This window comes from Rhinatrema bivittatum, chromosome 12 (assembly GCF_901001135.1).
Source record: "Rhinatrema bivittatum chromosome 12, aRhiBiv1.1, whole genome shotgun sequence".
Lineage (NCBI taxonomy): Eukaryota > Metazoa > Chordata > Amphibia > Gymnophiona > Rhinatrematidae > Rhinatrema > Rhinatrema bivittatum.
Genome location: NC_042626.1, coordinates 2,971,745 through 2,995,622, shown reverse-complemented (window position 1 = coordinate 2,995,622; position 23,878 = coordinate 2,971,745). Strand labels below are relative to the sequence as shown.

The 23,878-nt window shown below is 46.4% G+C and overlaps 1 protein-coding gene across 5 annotated transcripts in view; it reads right to left on the bottom strand.

The window, feature by feature from the left end:
* Window positions 1-23,878, bottom strand: part of ZC3H11A (zinc finger CCCH-type containing 11A) — a 56,486-nt gene that overhangs the window by 14,177 nt on the left and 18,431 nt on the right. For all 5 annotated transcript variants that reach the window (XM_029573802.1, XM_029573801.1, XM_029573803.1 and 2 more), the window contains 5 exons: window positions 9,857-9,946; window positions 8,920-8,994; window positions 3,192-3,290; window positions 2,954-3,019; window positions 1,987-2,466 (listed from right to left, as the gene is read on the bottom strand). In XM_029573802.1, coding sequence (XP_029429662.1) covers window positions 1,987-2,466; window positions 2,954-3,019; window positions 3,192-3,290; window positions 8,920-8,994; window positions 9,857-9,946 — 810 coding nt within the window. The remainder of the gene's footprint in view (window positions 1-1,986; window positions 2,467-2,953; window positions 3,020-3,191; window positions 3,291-8,919; window positions 8,995-9,856; window positions 9,947-23,878) is intronic.

The following is a 23,878-nucleotide window of genomic DNA, read 5'->3' as shown; positions in this document are numbered from 1 at the left end:
AAAAAAGAAACAAAGATCCCCAAGCTCCCTGCTTCGGAATAGCTCCTGCCCTACCTGCTGCCCAGGGAAACCCAAGAACCTCCCTATGCCAATTCTCTTTTTTTTTTTTTTGTCACAACTTTAACAAAAAAAATTTCAAATACTTTCCTGAAGGGGCTGGTAGAGGCAGTGGCAGAAGAGAGAAGGGGGGAGGGAGCTGGACCCCCAGCTATCACCCCGCCGGCAGACACAGGGACAAAGATCGGGGTTCCCAACCTCTGCTCGTCCAAATGCCTACAACCAGGGGGAATGGTCCCACCAGGACCTCACAACCCCCTGGGAGACTCCAAGATGAGATCAAATCCCAAATCCCCTTTGTTTTTTTTGCTTGGATCAGAACCGCAGGTTTTGCACCACCTCCATCTGCTGGAGACAGAGAAATACTGAGGCGCAGCAGGTGGCTCACCAGGTTAAGAGAGGGTGCTCTTGAAGTTTTTCTGTCTCAATCTGCTAGAGAGAAGGCAAAACCCAGGAGTCTGGACTGATCTGGGTACGTACAGGGAACTGCTGGATACAGAGAAATACTGAGGGACTGCAGGTGGCTCACTGGGTTATGTACAGTGTCAGTGAGACTCTCTCTGTCTCCATCTGCTGGAAGGGAGGCAAAACCCAGGAGTCTGGACTGATCTGGGTACATACAGGGAACTGCTGGATACAGAGAAATACTGAGGGACTGCAGGTGGCTCACTGGGTTATGTACAGTGTCAGTGAGACTCTCTCTGTCTCCATCTGCTGGCGGGGATGCATAAACCCAGGAGTCTGGACTGATCTGGGTACGTACAGGGAACTGCTGGATACAGAGAAATACTGAGGGACTGCAGGTGGCTCACTGGGTTATGTACAGTGTCAGTGAGACTCTCTCTGTCTCCATCTGCTGGCAGGGAGGCAAAACCCTGGAGTCTGGACTGATCTGGGTATGTACAGGGAAACCTCTAATGAGTTCCTTGTTCTCTCTTTTTTTTTTTCCACTCTCTGAGAACAAATAAAGAGACATAGAAACCTTTGGTGCAGAGGTTCAGGTTCCAGGAGCGCAGGCCGCCTGGCAGATCAGAAGCGAGTCAGACCCCTGGCTATATCTGTCTCCTTTCACCAAACTTTAGCGACCCAGCCCAGGACAAACCGTATACAAGGGACACTCTTCCCTGCTCCACTGGGCTTGCAGTGCAGAACTGCCAGCAGATTCCACTGCTGTCTCGTGGGGGATGAGGGATCTGTACCATCAGATGTCCACCCCATGGATCTCTGGACCATGCTATCAGAAGGGTCATGAACCCTCTTACTCGAGCACCTCAAACCAGGGGGGATGGCCCCAGCAGGACCTCAACCCCTTGGGAGGATGCAATAATTTTGTCTTTTATTCTTTATTTTTTTTCTTTTTTCTCCAGACTGCAGGTTTTACACCATCTCCCATCTGCTGGAGTCAGAGAAATACTGAGGGAGTGCAGGTGGCACACTGGGTCATGTACAGTGTCAGTGAGACTCTCTCTGTCTCCATCTGCTGCCAGGAAGGCATAAACCCAGGAGTCTGGACTGATTTGGGTACATACAGGGAATGCAACTTTAATGATTCTTTTATTCCTTATTCATGTTTGTGCCTTTTGTATATTGGTTAGTCTCAAGATTATGTATGTTTGATTGTAAGCCACCCAGAGCTCTTTTGCATTAGCGGCATATGAATAAACCTGCATTTTCTGATCTTTTTCTCTAACCTGTTCAGGAGGAGAGGGGGCTGTGAACCAGAGAAGCTCAGGGTTCAAATCTCACTACTGATCTTCAGCAAGTCACTTCACCCTCCATTACCTGAGACAGAAACTTAGATTGGGGAAAGGGAAGTACCTACAGTACACCTAAAGGTAATCCACTTTGAAATGTCACAAAACCCTTGTAAAAACTTCAAAAAGAGAAGAGGTGCAGCAGAGCTGTGCACTCTTGCTTGCGTTTGTGTACCTGCTGGCTTTGTGATGCGCAGTAACCTCTTCCGGCCTGTGGGGACCGCATCCACCCCCTGTGATGCCTCATTGCTGGAATTCTGTTGAACCCTCAGAGCTTTATCTCGTTTTATTTCATCCAGGGTTTTCACCCTCACTCTGTCCATGGGCTCGGCTTTCCCAGCTGTCTTCTCAAGCTGCACTTTACTGGCTTCTGGCTTCTTGGGCATCACCTCAGCCATCAGTTTGGGGGGCTTCTCGCTCCTGGTCTTCTGCTGCTCCTCCTCCAGCTGTCTCTGCTTCTTTTCTGCCAAGACTTCAGAAAAGGATTTGATTCGAATGGCAGAATGGACCTTTGTGACCACACTGGGCTCCTCTGCTCGCACAACTGTCTCGTTCAGAGGCTGAGCTTCTTGTTCCCGCTTCTGGCTGGCCTTCTCTAGAAGGATCTCTTCCAGGGTTTTGATACGAATTTCCCCGGCTGGCTTAGTAGCTGTCTCTGTCAGCATAAGGAGGGAGAAAGGAATTGGTTTTACAATTCGCATTTCATAACAAGTTTGGAAAAAGAGAAAACTTTTCATACCACTGGACCTGAAAATGTTGTAGAAATAAAGACAGAGCCCCTTCCCACAAAGTGCATTTCAGAGTACTGTAGAAATGAAGTGCAGTGTCACACAAGGCAAGGGATCCTAGCTGCCTCCCAGCAATCAGAAGGTGAGCCTGGGCAGGGCGGTGACAGGAGCAGCTGAATCACATCTTACAGTCAGGTTTCCTGCTCTCACCCAATTCTAGAGAAATCTCATCTGCTAGAAGAAGGGAGGCACAACAAGACCGTCCACCCAGCACCATCAACTCTGACCTAGTAATGGCCAGTTTGATGGAAAGATGCAGAAGTGTGACCAGCAAGACCACCAAATGGATCTCTATCTGGGGTGTCTTTGTATGATTTCTATATTGCCCTAGGGAGCCTGAACAGATGCACTCACCTGTCTCATTGCTTTTTTGTTCTATCGGCAGGTCCAACCTCTCTTTTACAGACCTGGGGACCTGAACTGAAAGAGAAGAAAAACAAACCATGAAAGGGAAAGGGAAGAAGCAAGAGTTACTGAATACTGGTGACCTCTGGCAATGCTGTGCAGAGCTGAAACATGCCACATGGGCTGAAAGCTGAAGGCACAGATGTGGAAAAAGCTGGACAGGATTACTACGAGAAGTCCACTATACCTTGCTTTGAGGATTTAGTGCTCTCCTTCTCAGGGGACTCAACCTTCCTGCCCAGCCTCTCAGCCAGGCTCCGCTTCAGCACTGGGCCAGTCTTGCCAGCTGCAGGAGCAAGAAAAAGTCAGAGTACAGTCTGGCTCTGTGGTGAAACAAGGGTTTTGCATGCTTTGTGATTTGTTGTTTTGCCTCCAGGGAACTCATTTGCTCTGTGCTGGCCTGCAGATGGGGTTTGACCTTTGCAATGTAGGCTTGAACAGCACACGTATTCCTGAGGAAGCTGTAGTCTGAAACATCCTGCAGTGCAATTGGCCAGAAACCTATTACCTGTCAGGTGGCCACTGGTCAGGGAGTAATTGTTAGTACTGCATGCAGAGAACTAGCCCAGAGAGAGCCCGGTTCATCCCCTGTGGACAGCCTTTTTCCTGACCTCACCAGGCACTAGATAAGTTTAGTGGAAAGTGTTTAACTAGCCATTCCATTTCATCCTGCTGCACCGGTCCAGTCCCTCACGAGTGGGTAGTTTGCCTCCATCTGCTCGGAGCGGGAGACACCACAGATTCCTACTGTGACATCACAGAAACTACTTAGAGGTGGTGCTATGCAGCCAGAATCCAGTATTTTTTGCCTCCAGCAGATGGTAGGACTGCGTAGTGCAGTTTATGGTTGGATCCCGGATCAGACCCTGAACCACGCCTCTGACTGTGGCCAACAGTGCAAGCCAGAGTAGAGGAAAATTGTTTCTTACCTGCTAATTTTCGTTCCTGTAGTACCACGGATCACTCCAGACTGTGGGTTATGCCTCCCTTCCAGCAGATGGAGACAGAGAAAAACTTGAAGGGCACCCTCACTTAACCTGGTGTGCCTCCTGCATCCCTTCAGTATTTAGATTAACCAAGCAGAACAAAAGTTAACCATAACAACAATGAATCAAGCAATAATGGAACTACAGCAATAAAAGTTAAACAGTGGAAACACCTTGTAGCATTCTTACTTGGTGTGCTGTGATAAAAAATAAATAAATAAATAAATCGGAATATCCGCGCGGACTCTTGAAACCCCCAGTCCAACCTTACCCATTCCCAATCTAGGGCAGGTGTCTGGACTGATCCGTGGTACTACAGGAACAAAAATTAGCAGGTAAGAACCAATCTTCCTTTTCCTGTATGTACCCAGATCAGTCCAGACTGTGGGATGTATCAAAGCTTCCCTAAACACGGGGGGGGGGGGGGGGGGGAACGGGACGGACGACCTTGTGAGACCCGCGCAAAGTACGCCACTGCCAAAATTGCAGCTTTCTGGAGCCTGAATGTCCAAGCGGTAGTGGCGAGCAAATGTGTGTAGTGTCTTCCAAGTAGCAGCTCTACAAATCTCCTGTGGCGACACCAACTGAAATTCTGCCCAAGAAGCTGCTTGAGAGAGAATGGAATGGGCTTTCAGGCCCACCCTTACAAACGTAAGCGGACAAAATAGCCTCTTTCAACGTGTGCAATTGTTGGCTTAGAAGCTTTCTGACCTCTCCGGGGCCCGCTCCACAGAACAAATAAGTGATCTGACAGTCGGAAAGAATTTGTGACCTCCGAATAGCATAATAGAGATCGGCGGACATTCAAACGATGAAGCTCTCTCACATGCGGAACATCGGCCGCCAAATCAGGAAAAGCCGGAAGCTCAGACTGGCTCAAATGAAAACTTGTAACCACCTATGGCAAAAAGGACGGGACCGTTCGAAGAGAAACTCCCGAATCAGAAATTCTCAGAAAGGGTTCCCTACAAGAGAAAGCCTGTAACTCCCGAGATCCTGTGCGCTGAGCAGATAGCCACCAAAAACACCGTTTTCAACGTGAGGTCCTTCAATGTTGCATTTTTAATGGGTTTAAAGGGCCGACGGGGGGCTTCAAATGCTTCACCCCTCTACCGAATTGCCAACCAGAGAGCCTAGGGCCACTACCTGTACCTGGAGGGAATTAAAAGACAAGCCCTTGGCTAAGCCACTTTGCAAAAAACTTAACATCTGGGCAATAGAAGCGTGTTGGGGAAGAATCTCCCGCTCATGACACCATGTCTCAAACACTCTCCACACCCTGACATATGAGAGAAAGGTGGACGTTTTTCTGGCTTCCAGCAGCTTAGTAATAACCTCCTCCGAATACCCCTTCTTCCTCAATCTCCTCCTTTCAAAAGTCTGGCTGCTAGACAAAGGCGATATGCCTGGTCAAAAAATATAGGACAGTGACGAAGAAGATGTGGAAGATGTCCCTAGCCGTAGGGACCCATCCACTGCCAGATTGACTAGATCTGCGAACCACGGACATCGGGGCCATTCCGGCGCCACAAGAATTACCCTCCCTGGGTGAACTTCTATTCTGCGAAGAACCTTGCCCACCAACGGCCAAGGAGGGAACACGTACAGGAGAACTGTGGTCGGTCAGGGAAGGACTAGTGCGTCGACTCCCTCGGCGCCATGATCTCTCCTGCGACTGAAGAAGTGAGGAGCTTTGGCATTGTCTCGTGTTGCCATCAAGTCCATGTGGAGTGTTTCCCACCTGTGGGAAATCAGATCCATTGCTCGATCCAAAAGCTCCCACTCTCCTGGATCTATGCGCTTCCAACTTAGGAAATCCGCTTGTATGTTGTCCTTCTCGGCGATGCGAGATGCGGCTAACAGCGCAAGATTGGTTTCCGCCCAAGCCATGAGCTGTTCCGCCTCGTCGGCTACGGCTTGACTTCTGGTGCCTCCTTGATGGTGGATGTAGGCCACTGTCGTCGCATTGTCAGACAGGACGCGGACTGCCCGATTGCGTAAGTAGGGGAGAAATTGCTACAGAGTCAGTCGAACCGCTTTGGTTTCCAAGCGATTGATCGACCAGCTGGATTCCTCCAGGGACCAGCTGCCCTGAACCGAATGAGACTGGCAGACAGCTCCCCAGCCGTAGACTGGCATCCGTGGTCACTACCACCCAGCTTAGAACTTTGAGATCCATCCCCTGAGATAAGCTGTGCAGGCAAAGCCACCACCCAAGACTGGACCTGGCATGATCGGTGAGCGGTAGAGGGAACTGGAACTCCTCAGACTTGGGATCCCAGAGAAAGCAACGCTCGTTGTACTGGTCTCATATGGGCAAAAGCCAGCTTGGACGCCATGGAGCCGAGGACCTGCAGGTAGTCCCAGGCATTGGGCAGTGGGAGCGACAAGTGTCGAACCTGCTTCATCAACTTGGTCGCTCAATCTGGCGGGAGAAAAAAAACAAACCTTTCCCCACACTGGTATCGAACCGGGCTCCCAGGAAGTCCATCTTCTGAGAAGGGACAAAGTTGCTCTTGGCCTGATTGATCACCCAGCCAAGTGACTCCAGGAGACTGACCAACTTGCTGATAGCTTCTAAACAGCACTCCCTCGACTTCGCTCTGATGAGCCAGTCGTCCAAATAAGGATGAATGAGAAGGCCTTGACTTCGCAGGGCCGCCGCTACTACCACCGTGACCCTTTGTGAACGTGCGGGGAGCGGTAGCCAGCCCGAACAGTAGAGCACAGAATTGATAATGCATTCCCAGGACCATGAAACGAAGAAACCTCTGCTGATCCTCGCGGATGGGTATGTGTAAGTATGCCTCCATGAGATGCAGAGAAGCTAAGAACTCGCCCTTGTGGACCGCTGCAATCACCAAGCGCAGAGTCTCCATCCGGAAATGCAGCACCTTGAGTGCCTTGTTTACCTTCTTGAGATCCAAAATGGGGCGAAAAGACCCGTCCTTCTTTGGGACACAAAGTAGATGGAATATCTACCCATCCTCCAGTATTCCGGAGGAACCGGCTTCACAGCCCCGAGAGACAGAAGATGGTCGAGGATCTGACGAATGATCTGCCTCTTGGCCTGCGCTCCACAGGGGGATAACCAGTAAGAAGTCTCTGAGAGGCCGAGCAAATTCCAAAGCGTAGCTGTGTTCTACAATGCTTAGCACCCACTGATCGGAAGTAATTGTGGCCTATGCCTCATGGAACTGGGATAATCGACCCCCAACCCGAGGGATGGGCCGGCCTTATCTCATTGAGGAGTCTTGAGGGCGAGCGAGGAAGAAGAACCTCCCTCCCAGGAAGTCCCACAGCCTCGAAATGAAGAGTTCCAGGGCTGGGGGCTGCTGCCGGCTCTGCCTAAACCTACGCTGCCCCCGAAAGTGTGAGCGGGATGACGGAAAGACTAGGGGGGCACTCCATGAAGTTAGCATGGGGCACATTTAAAACTAATCGGAGAAAGTTCTTTTTCACTCAACGCACAATTAAACTCTGGAATTTGTTGCCAGAGGATGTGGTTAGTGCAGTTGGTGTAGCTGTGTTTAAAAAAGGATTGGATAAGTTCTTGGAGGAGAAGTCCATTACCTGCTATTAAGTTCACTTAGAGAATAGCCACTGCCATTAGCTCTTGCTTCTACCTGCCAGCGTTGACAGAGCTTTGGTGCTTCCCACTTGTCAGGGACTGGACTGGACTGGTGCAGCAGGATGGAAGGAGACATTTTCTTACCTGCTAATTTTCGTTCCTGAAATATCACGGATCAGTTCAGACTCCTGGGTTTTGCCTCCCTTCCAGTAGATTGAGACAGAGAAAGTTTTACTGACACTGCCATATAACCTGGTGTGCCACCTGCAATCCTTTAGTATTGTCCTTTACCCAAGCCAAGACACATACCAAAAAATCCTAATTCCCACAACAAGCAGAAGGAAAAAACAGAACCCCACAATGGAAAAATTCTCTTTCCAACCACAGGAGAAACATCCTGAAATCCTGAGCAACTCCGCAGCTGAACTGCTGCAGGACACCAAGTGTTCTCCTGGGAGGGAGGGAACTGGCACCACCAGTTGTCTACCCCTGGCAGCGAAAGGACGGAGCCAGGCAAGGGTCCTCAACCCCCTGCTCGTTCACCTCAGCACCAGGAGGGATAGCCCCACCAGGGCCTAGCGACCTCCTGGGAGGAATCCTAAAGATCTCCGCCCCCAAACTACAAGATTTACACCTCTACCATAAGAACATAAGAAATTGCCATGCTGGGTCAGACCAAGGGTCCATCAAGCCCAGCATCCTGTTTCCAACAGAGGCCAAACCAGGCCACAAGAACCTGGCAATTACCCAAACACTAAGAAGATCCCATGCTACTGATGCAATTAATAGCAGTGGCTATTCCCTAAATATAATTGATTAATAGCAGGTAATGGACTTCTCCTCCAAGAACTTATCCAAACCTTTTTTGAACCCAGCTCCACTTACCGCACTAACCACCTCCTCTGGCAACAGAGAAATAGTGAGGGACTGCAGGTGGCTCACTGGGTTATATGGCAGTGTCAGTAAATCTCTGTTTCCATCTGCTGGAAGGGATGCAAAATCCAGGAGCCTGGACTGATCTGGGAATGAACAGGAATGTGTGCATTTCTAGGAACTGTGGCGGGTCCCACGAAAGCATCGGGGGAGGTAAGCAGTATGGGAACGTGTGCAGAGGGGCAGGTGGGCTGGGCGTAGTGCTGAAGCATTACATGACAGGCTTCCTACAGGTTAAACATTTCCTTTGAATTCCCTCTCTTGATCTTTACTAACCAAATGATTGTATGAGAGAAAAGAGAGACTAAACCAGAAGTGAGGTGTGCAGAACAACAAGAGAGGCCAAAGTGGAGTGAAGCAGGGAAAAGGATCTATAACAACTGATAAGTTCCAGCAGAAAGGAAGGGGAAGATTAATTGTTTTACCAGGATTCTCCATACTGGGGCCTCTGCGTTTCCCGAGCCTCTCTGTCAGATTCAGACCAATATAGGCTTCTTCTCCTGATTCAGCAAAGGAAGCACAAAATACACAGAGAGACTCACACAGTGAGCTTAATGAGGACGAGTGACAACATTCAGTGCATCTCAGACCATCCTCTCCCATCACAGTGTGTCAGGAATTCTCACATCCCCAACAATCCAGCCTGCATCTCCACACATGCATTATTAGTGCTGTTGCTGCCGCAGCTAGACATGGCATCAGCATGAGTGACAACATTCAGTGCATCTCAGCATCACAGACCATCCTCTCCCATCACAGTGTGTCAGGAATTCTCACATCCCCAACAATCCAGCCTGCATCTCCACACATGCATTATTAGTGCTGTTGCTGCTGCAGCTAGACATGGCATCAGCATGAGTGACAACATTCAGTGCATCTCAGCATCACAGACCATCCTCTCCCATCACAGTATGTCAGGAATTCTCACATCCCCAACAATCCAGCCTGCATCTCCACACATGCATTATTAGTGCTGTTGCTGCCGCAGCTAGACATGGCATCAGCATGAGTGACAACATTCAGTGCATCTCAGCATCACAGACCATCCTCTCCCATCACAGTGTGTCAGGAATTCTCACATCCCCAACAATCCAGCCTGCATCTCCACACATGCATTATTAGTGCTGTTGCTGCCGCAGCTAGACATGGCATCAGCAGGACAGTGGCACAGCCCATCACTGGCACACAGGGATTACAGGGATACAAAGCAAGCTTTACGACATTTTTTGAACCCCTAGCAATGAGGAGAATAAATAGCACAGTCTCTATGTCACCGATTTACAACAATTCTGCTCACATCCTTCTACCTGAGTGCAACGGAGCAAACTGCAGAGGCCGTTTGAGAAACTCACAGGGCATTACCTTTCTTTGTACATAACGTTACAGTCCTGACCACAGTGCGAAGGTTCTCCTTCTCTGTCCCTGGGAGGCTCTGTGACGGGATTGAGTGAGCTAAGAGAAAGCAGAAAACAACTTCCATCATCAGATTCCAGAGCTTGATAGTGCGCCGAGTACTTACCACCATCTGTTTTATAAGCAACAGATTCAAAACAAATTGTACAACGTAGGAAACTGCATTCATTTCCTCCGATTTGGCGGTACATACATACCTCACACGGAAAAACGGAGAGTATGCGTGTGGTCTTAATAACAATACGTGCCTACTCTCTGTTTTCCCGCGTGTACACTGTTTCTTCCCTGCACCCGCAGCACTACCAGCCCCTCAATGGCCAGCAGGGGAACAGTCCCTCAGCGCCATGGAGCCAACACCCAGTGTCCTCCGCAGGTAGAGAAGCTGCTGAAAGACCCCATCGCTGAGCTCCCCGAGCTGCTGAGGTAGCTCCCCCCCCCCCCCCCCTTGGAACCCCGATGCTGCAGATTCCTCTAATGAGTTCCTTGTTCTCTCTTTTTTTTTCCACTCTCCGAGAACAAATAAAGAGACATAGAAACTTTGGTGCAGAGGTTCAGGTTCCAGGAGCGCAGGCCGCCTGGCAGATCAGAAGCGAGTCAGACCCCTGGCTATATCTGTCTCTTTTCACCAAACTTTAGCGACCCAGCCCAGGACAAACCGTATACAAGGGACACTTCCCTGCTCCACTGGGCTTGCAGTGCAGAACTGCCAGCAGATTCCACCGCTGTCTTGTGGAAGATGAACGATCTGGGCCACCAGATTTCCACCCACAGACCTCTGGGCTGAGCTATCAGAAGGATCACCAACCCCCTGCTTATCCGCCTCAAACCAGGGGGATTGGTCCCACCAAGACCTCACAACACCCTGGGAGGATCCAGAAATGTTCTTATCTTTTAATCTTTTCTCTCTCCAGACTACATGTTTAACACCATCTATCATCTGCTAGAGACAGAGAAATACTGAGGGACTGCAAGTGGCTCACTGGGTTAAGTACAGTGTCAGTGAGACTTCTCTCTGTCTCCATCTGCTGGAAGGGATACATAAACCAGGAGTCTGGACTGATCTGGGTACATACAGGGAACTGCTGGAGACAGAGAAATACTGAGGGACTGCAGGTGCACACTGGGTCATGTACAGTGCCAGTGAGACTTTCTCTGTCTCCATCTGCTGACAGGGAGGCAAAACCCAGGAGTCTGGACTGATCTGGGTAAGGAAATGAAACATGCATACAGGAAAATTGGTTCTTATCTACTAATTTTTGTTCCTGGAATACCACAGATCTGTTCAGACAAGTGGGTTTTGTCTCCCTACTAGCAGATGGAGGCAGAGAAATAAAAAGCTTTCAGGCACTGCTACTTAACTGAGAGTGCCTCCTGCAGGCCCCTCAGTATAATCCTGTACCCAAGCCACTGTAGATCCAAAAATCAACGCAAGTAACACAGAATCCTGGGTTGGTGGCCCCTGAACTGGAGACCTCACATCCAAGGACACAGAAAAAACCCTTTTTGGTTCAAAGGATCCAACTATATACAAAAACTAAGTTCTACTCTAAGGGGCCGATGTGATAATGTTCGCAGAAAGCTTCAGCGCCCGCTTTCTTAATGCACGCATGGCGTCCGCAAGGGGTGCCATGCAATATGTAAATTAGGGGGTCGCGCTAGGGTTGCTTGCGCGACCTTAGCACCTCCTTGCTAATGCGACCCGCCGCGGCTGCTGGTAAACTCGGTGTCTGTTTTCATAACCTGCCTATCTGCCAGTAATGAAAACGGACGCCAAGTTTATCGGTGGCCATTTTCATTACTGGCAGATGGCCGGTTATGAAAACCGAAGCAGAGTTTACTGGCGTTGGTCTTCATAACTTGGCGGTCTGCCGAGTTGGGTTTTTTTTTTTACTTACAGAAAAGCAGTTTTTTCTGCTTTTCTGTACTTTTTACCTGCGCTCAGCTATTAATGCGCATCTGAGACACACATTTATCTTTTTGCATGCGGAGTGAATGAGTAATAGCGCTCATCACATGCGCTCTCATTCACTTCGCGTCCGACGCGGGTTATACAGTGCGCTCAGCTGAGCACACTGTATTGCATCGGCCCCAAAGGAAATAACTCCAGCAATACAGTTTTTCGGAATCTAAGATGTGGGTCTGTGGACTGATCTGTGGTATTTCAGAAACTAAAATTAGCAGGTAAGAACCAATTTTCCTTTTCTTTTCATATCCCAGATCAGTCCGGACCAGTAGACGGGAAACTGAACGACCTGCTTTATTTATTTATTTATTTAATGTTTTTTTATACCAATCTTCCTACATTAGATGCAAATCAAACCGGTTTACAAAGAACAAAAACTTGCCTGACGGCATTACATGGAACAATGAACATTTAAGCAACTTTAAGTAACACAGTCAAAGAGAAGAAAAACCAAGTATACAATTTGAATTACATAGTAATCAAGGTAAATAAGAAATTGGATTACATAGTAATGAAGGTCATAAGTAATAAAAGTCTAACATGAATAATCCAAAATTTGTTGAGTTTGTACTAGGCTTAGTTAGGGAGAAAGGAACTAAGAAGATATGTAGAAAAAAGGAGTGGAGAATAGCGGAAGAAAAAATAAAATGGAATGAAAATAAAAATAAATAAATAAATAAATAATAAAAATAGAAATAAAAATAAAAAATAAAAATAATAAAATAAAAGGAAAAGTCAAAAAAGTGACTGAGGGTCTCTTCAAAGGGAAACCTGAGTAAATGAGAGAGACTAATAACAGATCAAACCATATAAGTGAGAGAAATAAACAGAGAAGTGTAGCGAGAGATGAAGAGAAAGCTATAAGCTAACAAGAGGGTTCTGGAAAAGCAAGCTTGAATAACCAAGTTTTAAGTTTTTTCTTAAAGGAGATTGGGCAAGTCTCTTGTCGGAGGTCAGGAGGGAGAGTGTTCCAGTTAGAGGGACCTGCGGTAGAAAAGGCCCTTTTTCTTAGAGATGTTTTAGCTTGAGGGACGAAGAGGGTACCTAGGTATGCTCTTCTCAAAGGTCTGGTGGAATAGTTAGGGCGAACCTGGAAAGTGAGATCGAGTGGGGCCAGATTGTGTAGGTTTTTGTGCATAATGGTTAGCACTTTGTAGATGATTCTATATTTGATGGGGAGCCAGTGGAGGTTGTAAAGGATTGGAGTGATGTGATCCCTCTTTTTTGTATTTGTCAAAATCCTGGCAGCTGAGTTCTGTAACATCTGTAGTGGCTTTATAGTTACAGCAGGGAGTCCAAGCAACAAAGAGTTACAGTAATCAATTTTAGTGAGTAAGATTGATTGAAGCACCAAACGGAAATCATAGAAGTGTAGAAGGGGTTTAAGTTTTTTAAGGACTTGTAATTTGAAAAAGCATTCTTTAGTCGTATTGTTGACAAATCTTTTAAAGTTGAACTGGTTGTCCAAGAGGGTGCCTAAATCTCTTACGTACGAAGAATTTTTGAAGTTATCAGGTATTGTTGAAGGGAAGGTAGGAAGAGAGTGGTTATCAACCTGAGGTTGAACATTTGGGTGAAAGGTTGTTTCTCTAGTAAAGAGGTTTTCATCATGAGAGATGATTAGGAATTCCGTCTTGTCTTTGTTGATGACTAGGTTAATCTTAAAGAGGAGAGAGCTGATTTCCTGGAAGCAACTGTCCCAAAAGATGATGGTTTTTTGTAACGACTCCTTGATGGGGATGAGAATTTGGATCCGCGTAAATGTAATGCTTGATTTTCATCTTGGTGAGGAGGAGGCAGAGAGGAAGTAGATAAATGTTGAAGAGGGTTGGGTGAAAGGGCAGAGCCTTGTGGAACACCCAATTTGGAACTGATTGAATGAGATTGATTATTATTGATTTTCACCTTGCATGATCTATTACGAAGGAAGGAACGGAACCAGTCCAAGGCAGAGCCCGATATGCCAATATCCATGAGTCTGTCAAGCAGAATTGAATGGTTGACCATATCAAAGGCAGCCAAAAGATCAAGTAGAATCAGGAGGTGCGATTGTTTTTTGTCCATGTTCACAATGATGAAGTCGGTAAGCGAGATCAGAAGTGATTCCGTGTTTAGAGATTTACGAAAACCATATTGTGATGGTGAAAGAATCTTGTGTTCCTCCAGGAATTCTGTGAGTTGTTTATTAACTATTTTCTCCATGATCTTGGCGATGAAAGGCAGGTTGGCAATGGGGCGGAAATTTGCTGGGTCAGTAGTTGATAGGTTGGGTTTTTTTAGGAGAGGTTTCAAAAAAGCTTGTTTTAGAGAATCGGAAACTAGTCCTTGGGTTAACGAACAGTTGATGATTTTTGCAATTGGCTTGGCAATGGTATTTGGTATTGAAATGAGGAGGTTTGATGGGATGGAATCTAGAGGATGAGGTGAGGGTTTAAGTTTTTTCAAAATATTTTCCACTTCAAGAGAGGAGGTGGTTTCAAAGGAGTCTAACCTGGCAGTCGTCTGTGGTAATGGTGTCATCTGATGGGGGTTAGGAGGGTTGGGTGTAGTAAACTGTTTGGTGAGATTAGTAATTTTGTTTTCGAAGAAGTTGGCCAATTCATTAGCTTTGATGAGAGCATGGTCATCAGGAATAGATGGTGGCAATGGTTTTGTGAGGGCCGAGATGTAGGAAAAAAGAGCTTTAGAATCGAAAATGAAGTGGTGAATTTTTTTTGCGAAAAATTCTCTCTTAGTTTTGAAAATGGAGTTCCTGTAGGTATTGAAAGTGGACTTGTAGCTTGCTAAAGTTGAGGGAGACGGATTTCTACGCCAGATATGTTCTTTATTTCTGAGGTGTAGTTTGACTGCTTTCAGTTCAGGCGTGAACCAAGGTTTTCTGTTGTCTTGGGCCTTGTGAATCACCTTAGTGGTTAGGGGGCAGGTTTGGTCTGCGACTTTGTTGATAATAGAATGCCAAGAATTGATGGCAGAGTTCGCATTTGAGAGGTCTAGCTGTGGTAGTTCCTTTTCAAGGTGATTAGTTAGGACTTCTGTGGAACATGGTTTTCTGAAATGAACCGTGGTTTTAGGAAAAGATGGGAGAAGAGTGTTTGTTATCTCGAGGGCTGTGGTAATAATTTGGTGGTCTGACCAGGGTACTGGATTACATGTCGGAGAAGATGCGAGAGAGATACCTTCATTAATGAAGATCAAGTCCAAGGTGTGGCCTGCTTTATGAGTTGGGTTGTTAATGATCTGTATGAAACCCATGTTCTGAAGCGAAGATAAGAAAATTTCACAGTTGTGAGAGCGTATAGCCGAGTCTACGTGAAGGTTGAAGTCACCCATTATTAAAGCAGGAGAGTCATAGTTGATGTGTTTGGCAATGTATTCAATGATGGGAGATGGCTCAGCGTCAAGAATTCCGGGTGGAGCGTAGATTAGGCATATTTGTAGTTCTTTTGATTTGAAGTATGCACATTCTATATTAGCAATTAGGCTTGAGTGTTGTAAGGTTATTTTTAGGCCTTTCTTAGCTGCAAGTAATAGGCCACCACCTCTTTTCTTCGGTCTGGGAATCGAGAAGATGTCATATGAATGTGTGGGGAGTTGGTTAATGATTACTGAGTCTGTGGATTTTAACCAAGTCTCTGTGATGGCACAGATGTCAGGATTGGTCTCAGAGAAAATCATTGAGTATATGAGATTTTTTAGAGAGTGATTGTGCATTGAAAAGGGATAGGGTAAAAAGGGAGAGCCCAAGGAATTGTGTGATAGGAGAAATAATGATAGGGATTAGCCTTTTCTGCTGGTAGGTGTGAAATTGAGGTATTTTCTCTTTAATTCTCTGGTGATTGTAAATAATGGGGATGTTGAAAGCGTGCATTTTGAGCGTGGGTAAGAGGAGGTGAGAAACCGAGTAGTGGAGTTCTAAAGGAGTCTGGAGTAGAGAGAAAGCAAGAAAGGCCAAGATAAATTAGAATAGTGGTTGCCCTCAGGGACTGCACGAAGGGGCGCACAAAGGGGCCTGCTTCCAGAACACTCAGTGAAACTCGCCTTCTCTGGCGCCCACACATCTAACCGATAATGCCTGGTGAAAGTGTGAAGGGACGACCATGCGGCTGCTCTACAAACCTACTGTGGCAACACCAACTGACACTTCACCCAGGAGGTTGCCTGCGCTGTAGTCGAATGTGCCCACAACCCCTCTGGGACTGTCCAATCCTTTCAGAGACCGGCCAAACTGTTTCCTGTTTGTACCCCAGATCAGTCCAGACCAGTGGGTATATGCCGCCCTACCAGCAGATGGAGGCAGAGAACAAAACTTTGGGCACTGCTACATAACGAGAGTGCCACTGCAGTCCCTCGGTATTTCTCTGTCTCCAGCAGATGGTAGAGATGCAAACCTGCAGTCTGGAGTTTCAAAAAAAGAAAATAAGGAGACCTGTTCCTGTTCCCATCTTTTGAAAGACTTCCACGTTTCTGGATGTTGCTGAGCTGGTATGTGATATATTCAGATTAATGAGAAGTGTACATTTATTTATTTTATTTATTTGCTTTTATGTACTGACACTCATTGGGATATATCACATCGCTTTACATGTTAACGTGGAGAATAGTAAGACTATTTTATTTATTTATTTTAGCATTTTTATATACTGACATCCGTTTGCACATCGTATTGCACTTCGTATCGCACATCGTAAAAATAATAAGACTAACGTCTTATTATTTTTACATGGTAACTGAAGCAAATAAGCTGTTAATATAATTACATTTTAACAGAGGAGAACATTGTAAAGCATTAACTTAATTCAACAAGACAATAACTATACTTACATTAGGAGCTAGGCATCTCAAAAATTATTACATTGGAAAAATAAGTACATAGGAGACACAGTAGGGCTTATTGTGGTTCGTGGGCATGCAAAAAGGCTAAGTAGGATTGTGACATTTTCATTTTATCATGAGGTTGGGATGGGGAGGGGGGAGGGTTAGGCCTGTGGGCTGGTAGGCTTTTGGAAGAGCCAGCTTTTTAGATTTTTTTGAAAGACTGGGTGGAGGTTTCCAGTCTGAGTTGTGCAGGGAGTGTGTTCCATAATGAAGGGCCTGCTATTGATATGGTGCGTTCTCTGGTTGTGGTGAGGTGGGCTTGTTTTGCGGAGGGTATGTTTAGCAGGCCGGTGTTCTTGGATCTGAGATTTCTTTGGGTGTCATGGTGGTGGAGGGCGTCTGGCCATTCTGTATTGTTATTGTGTATGGATTTGAGGAGTAGGGTTAGGGCTTTGTATGGGATTCTGTGGGTTATTGGGAGCCAGTGAAGGTCTTTGAGGATGGGTGTGATGTGGGAGGAACGACTGCTGCATTTTGGAGTAGTTGCAGGGAGCCCGAGGAGGAGGGAGTTGCAGTAGTCCAGTTTGGAGAATAAGAGGGATTGAAGTACTGTCCTGTAGTCTTGATTGAAGAGGAGGGGCTTGAGTTTCTTGAGGACTTGTAGCTTGAAGTAACCCTCTTTTATTGTTGCATTGATATGTGTTTTTAGGTTGAGCTCGGAGTCCAATGTTTTACTTCGGTAATGCAGCGGTTGAGTGATTGGGTGGGTGTGGCATCTTGGATGTTCTTTGTGGGGTGTTTGTTTGTTATGTATAGTATTTCTGTTTGTGTGTGATTGAGTGTGAGGGATAGCTGCGTAAGGAGGTTTTTTTTTATTTGGGCTGAGTAGGTTTCCCACAACAGTAGGGTGCGTTGTAAGTTTTCTTTCATACATAGTTTGGCATGTGCTTTGTGTTAAGGGGGCCTAGTTTTCAGGCTCCAACTTTTAAGTCTCTGTTCGCCCAAGGTTTATTGGGGTTTGTTCACATAGACATCTTGGCTTGGGGTACAGGTCAATACTGAGGAACCTTAGGTGGCAGTCTCGGTTATGTAGCAGTGCCTCAAAGATTTGCTCTCTGACTCCATCTGCTGGCAGGGATGCATAAATCCAATGGTCTGGACTGATCTGTGGTACTTCAGGAATGAAAATTAGCAGGTAAGAACCAATTTTCCTCTACTTCAACCAAAGATCAATAGTGGCTTTAGAAACCTTGGTTCTTTTCTTTGCACCTCCGAACAAGACAAAGAAATGATCTGACTGCCGGAAATTAATACTGGTAAATTTTAAAAGAAACGCATGTATTGCAACATGAGCAAACATAGGCCTCATTTTACAAAATACGAGCGTGCTGGAGTCATTTTTTGCTAATTTGGCTGAGGATGTGTGTGGAGGTTGGGCCATGTGGATTCAGAGTTCTCACCCAGACACAGACTAGCTTGAAGGCTACAGGTCAACCTCTGTGTGAACTCATATTTACTGTTTTGCACTGTGAAATGCCTACAAACAGGCAAGAGTCTGTTTGTTTTAGTTATTCCAGTAGGTATAAGATGAGAAAACAAGCAATTAACTTAAATTAAAGCCTGAGAGAGTGAAGGCCACACAGCTGTGCCTGAAACTGATAAGAACTCAGAGGGAGGAAACATCGCTGCTTTTCCCATGCATTTAGTGTATAAGAAGTATTAAACAGTTAGAGAGCATGCTTCCGGACATGATTGCCCAGGCTGATACTTTAGAAACATGTAAGCGTTTTATATGTATATAGCAATTGTTATCTACCATTTTTTCTTCTGTATGATCTGATTTGTTCCATCCTCCTATTGCTCAAACTTACATTCCTAAGTAACTGGAACCATGATGCACTGAATCAAAGAATGTGTGTGGCTATTTGTGTACGGAATAAACTCCTAGCTTTAAGCCCCCAGGTATAATCCCAGTAATTGTGTGTGTTTATACTGGGTAAGCCCCTGAGGTAGTCCTGTGTGCACGCAGGCGATAAGCCCCTCAGGTAACCCCCCAGGTCAAAGCCCCTAGACATAATGCCAGTGAGAGACAGCAGCCTTTCTTGCAACTTCCAATGAAAGCATCCCAAGGCTGCTACCTGCACGCGAAACAAATTATAGGTGAGGCCCTTAGTCAAGCCCTACTGTAAAAAGGCCAGGATGTATGGAGTATCCAGGCCCTTCTCTACAGACCAGGACTCAAACACTCTCTACTCCCTGACATAAGCCAGCGACATGGCAGGTCTCTGTGCCTGAAGCAATGTAGCAGTAACTGACTCAGAGTACCCTTTTGACCTTAAGTCTCCTCTCAAAAGCCAAGGTGCAAGACAAAAGCGATCCACCTGATCCGTGAAGATAGGTCCTTGTCTGAGAAAACCTTCCAGATGAGCCAACCTTATGGGCCCGTCCATGGTGAGATGAATCAGATCCGCAAAATCACAGATGCCGCAGCCACTCAGGCGCTACCAACACCACCCTGCTTGGATATCGCTCTATGCACTGTAACACTCAACCTACAAAAGGCCATGGAGGAAACACGTGTAGTAGAATCCCTGTTGGCCATGGAAGAACCACAGCATCAATCCCTTTGGCTCCTGACTCTTTCCTGCAACCGAAGAATCTCGTCGCTTTGGTATTGCTGTGCGACACCATCAAATCCAGTTGGGGGATCACCTCATCTGGCCCAGATGAGGTCCAAGGCCTCCGTCAACAATTTCCATTCCAACTGCTGTCTGTCTGATGAGATAATCCGCCTGTAAATTGTCCACTTCTGCAACATGTGATGCCGCAATCCCTTGCAGATACTGCTCCGCCCAGACAAATAATTCCTGAGCCTCCAGAGCCACTCCTTGAATCTTCTCCCGCCTTGTCAATTGATATATGCCAGCACTGTTGCATTTCCCGAGAACACTCTCACCATTCGTTCTTGAACCTGAGGAAGGAACACCCTCAACGCTCTGCGAACTGCCCTCATTTACAAATGATTGATAGTCAAGGAAGTCTTCACTGGCGACCACAGCCCTTGGGCCATCCGCCTTTGACAGACCGCCCTCCAACCTCTGAGGCTGGCATCCGGGGTCACCACCACCCAGTCTGGTACCTCCAGATCCACCTCATTCTCCAAACTGGGTTGCAAAAGCCACAATGAAAGACTAGATCTGGAGGCCCCCTGCAGCAGTAAGGGCCGATGAAACTCCAACAATGGATCCCAGAGACAGAAACACCCTCTGAAGTGGACACATGTGAGCAAAGGCCCATGGCACCAAATCCAGTGTAGATGCCATAGAACTCAGAACCTGCATGTAATCCCAGGGCCTGGGCACCGGCATACGTAATAGTCGGACCACCTGTGATTGCAACTTCAGAATCCGGTAAGAAACACCTTGCCCATCCAAGTGTCGAATCTCACCCCTAAATACTCCAACGACTGGCTCGGAGCCAGATGACTCTTTGCCAAGTTCACAACCCAGCCCAGAGAACGTAACATCTCTAGCACCCTTTGAACTGACTGGAAGCATTGTACTTCCGACTTTGCCCGGATAAATCATCCAGATAATATTTATTTATTTATTTAACAGTTTTTTATACCGACCTTCATAGTAAATTACCATATCGGATCGGTTTACAATTTAACAAAAGGGAAAAAACTAGAGTAACAAATTCACGTAAACGAAAGATAACAATAAGTAGGAATAAGTCAAAGTTATAATCAACAGGGGGAGAGAACTTGGAAGCTTGCAACAAGCTGGAAAGAAGATAGGCCGGTAAAAGAAATTTTACCACAGAGTGTACAAGTTAAAAACTTAAGGACGGTGCTTATAATGATGAACCAGAACCCTTCCTTTCACAACGCAGCAGCCACCACAACCATCACCTTTGTGAAAGTCCGCAGAGCTGTCGCTAACCTGAAAGGCAGAGCCCAAAACTGGAAATGCTGCCCCGGCACCATGAAGCAAAGAAATCTCTGATGCTCTGCATGTATGGGGATGTGTAGATAGGCCTCCATAAATTCCAAGGAGGCCAGAAATTCCACTTGAAGAACCGCCACTATCACTGTTCACAACGTCTCCATATGAAACCACGGAATCCGCAGCACCGCACTGACTAACTGCAGGTCGAGAGGATGGCCGAAAAATCTTCTCCTTCTTGGGGAACCATAAAGTAAATAAATAGAGTACCTCCCTCGAGGCTGCTCCTTTGCCAGTACCGGAATAATTGCACCTAACCTCTGAAGGTGCTGCAATGTATCCAGGACCGTCTCTTGCTCACTGCGGGATGTGCAATGAGACACCATGAAGGCTTCCCTGATGGGCTGAGAAAATTCTAAAGTGTAGCCATCTCTTATCACCTCTAGAACCCACTGGTCCAAGGTGATCCTAGTCCATGCCACATAAAATTGTGTCAGGAATCCCCCAACCGCTTCCTCAAGAGAGTAAACCGATTTGGCTTCATTGTGAGGATTTATTATCTCCGGTACTCTGACCGGCACCATCTCTGGAAGGTCTTCGTGAACCCTGAAAGCACTGCTGCCTTCCAAATCCTTGCTTCTGCAATGTTGTTGAAGAACTCTTATTGAGATGAAAACATCTCACATCCCAGAAATGGGAGTGAGCAGGAAAGGTCCTCCTGCTGCTTTTCTTATCTTCTGGCAACTTGTTTCCCTTCAACTCCTCCAGCTGCTTCATTAACTGCTCCAAGTCCTCTCCAAATAGAAGCTTCCCTTTATTTATTTATTTATTTATTTTAAAAATTTTAAAGTTTTTTTATACCGGTATTCGTCGAAATCATCATTGGGAGGGGGGGAGGGGGGAGGCTTTTTTTTAATTTGTGTGTGCTTGTTTCCAGTCGAAGGTCTGATGGCACAGAGTTCCAAAGTGTGGGACCTGCTATAGAGAAAGCATGCACTTTAGTGGAAGTTAGACGATAGGTCTTGTGAGGTGGGATGCGGAGGGTGCCTTTGTGGATTGCTCTGGTGGGGCGTTCAGAGGCGTATAGGTGAATGTGGTTGCTAGTCCAGTTAATGTTGTTGTTGTGAAAGGATTTGTGTATAATGAGTAAGTTCCTGTAGAGGATGCGGGCGAGAACTGGCAGCCAATGCAGATCCTTAAGGATTGGAGTTATGTGGTCAGTTCTACGCGTGTTAGTATTCTGGCTGCAGCATTTTTGAGTATTTGTAGGGGTTTAATGTAAGAAGCAGGGAGTCCTAGGAGGATTGCATTGCAGTAGTCAACCTTTCAGTTACCAGTTATATTACTAAATTGTTAATTATCTAGTTTATTTTCAGGCTTCCTTTATAGCCTACCTGAACTGTAACAATCTCTGTTGCACAAGTTTCCACTACTTGTCCCTTCTCCCCCGCTCCCTGTTCTTTGTACCTTTCCAATCTATTTATTTATTTTAACATTTTTATATACCGATAGCCGTTTGCACATCGTACCGGTTTTCATGAAACATCTGAGGCAAGCTACAATAGTGGGCATGCCCTTTACAAGGAGCGAAGAAAATAGAACAAATCAATATAATTTTGTAATCTAAGGTAGAAACATTGGCATAAACTTGGAGTATATAATACATAAACTACTATTTACAGTGGTTGGGAAGCTTGTAAAGGAGAGGAAACTTGTAAGGGGTTAAGGGTGTAGCTGGTTAAGGCAAAGAGTGTTAAAGGGGAGAGGAGTAGTGGAGTGAGAGGGTAGGACAGGTCGAGGAACTATACAGAGGGGAAAGGTGGGTCAAAAAGATGGGTAGCTTAGAGGAAGGCCTGTTGAAACAGCCAAGTTTTTAGCTTTTTTTTGAATTTGTGTGTTAAAGTTTCGGTGCGAAGGTCATGTGGCATAGAGTTCCAAGGGTCGGGCCAGCGAGCGAGAGAGCTCTTTTTGTGGTGGAGGAGTGTTTAAAGGGCTTTAAGGAGGGTAGTCGTAGTGTACCTTGAAGGATAGAGCGAATTGGTCTCGAAGAGGCGTGGGGGGTGAATGGGGGATTGATCCAATGAGTGTTTTCATTCACAATAGATTTGTGAATGAGGGAGAGGACTTTGTATTGTATGCTGGAGGCGATTGGAAGCCAGTGCAGGTCTATTCGTGTGGGCATGATGTGGTCCCTCTTTTTAGCATTGGTGAGGATACGGGCAGAAGCATTTTGCAGGAGTTGTAGTGGTTTGATGGTCGAGGAGGGGAGGCCGAATAAGAGAGCATTACAGTAGTCTAATTTGGCAAAAATGAGAGCCTGGAGTACTGTGCGGAAGTCAGAGAAGTGTAGTAAGGGTCTGAGTTTTTTAATTGTATGCAGTTTAAAATAGCAGTCTTTGAGAATGGCGTTAATGGAGGGTTTTAGCGTAAGATGGCTGTTGATGATGGTTCCAAGATTTCGAGTGTGTGTGGAGAGTGTAATGGGGGGGGGGGGAATTAGGCGGGATGGAGGAAAGGGGGAGAGTTTCAATGTAAACCGACATGATGTGCCTACTAATGTTGGTATAGAAAAACTGTTAAATAAATAAATAAGTCAATTTTCGTAAGGATGGTAGCTTGTAGGACGGTGCGAAAGTCGTTGAGTGTAGGAGGGGTTTAGGTTTCTTAAGGGTGTAGAGTTTGAAGGAAGACTGCAGACCTGAGACTTGGACCACACATCCGCTGACCAATTCTGTAACCACGGCAGTTGGCATGCTGACACCATTGATACCATAACTCCTGGCCGAAGTCTGGATCAAATCATACAGAGCATCTGCTATATATGCGACTCCAGCTTCTAACTGGGCCACCTGCTTAGAATCGCCAGTGGAAGCCAGAGCCTTTGCATCAGACTACCAAAGATTGCCACTCGAAAGCTTAAGGACGAAACCTCAAACATCCTCTTCAATTGGATTTCCAGATTGTGGTCCAGGGCATCCTTTAGCGCAGCTGACCTCACGATTTGGGATGGTTGTCTTCTTGGTGACGGCTGACACCAAAGCATCTACCTTGGGCAACACCAAAAGCTGCAAAATATCCTCAGTTAAGGGATATAACTTTGCCATCGCTCAGGCCACCTCAAGACCTGCTTCCAGAGCATCCCACTCCCAGTTTACTAGCTTCTTAATCTTCTTGGGTAGCAGAAAAGCCTTTGGGGGACCTTGAAGGCCATCGAGAATCGGGTCCATTCCATTATCCAATTTCTCC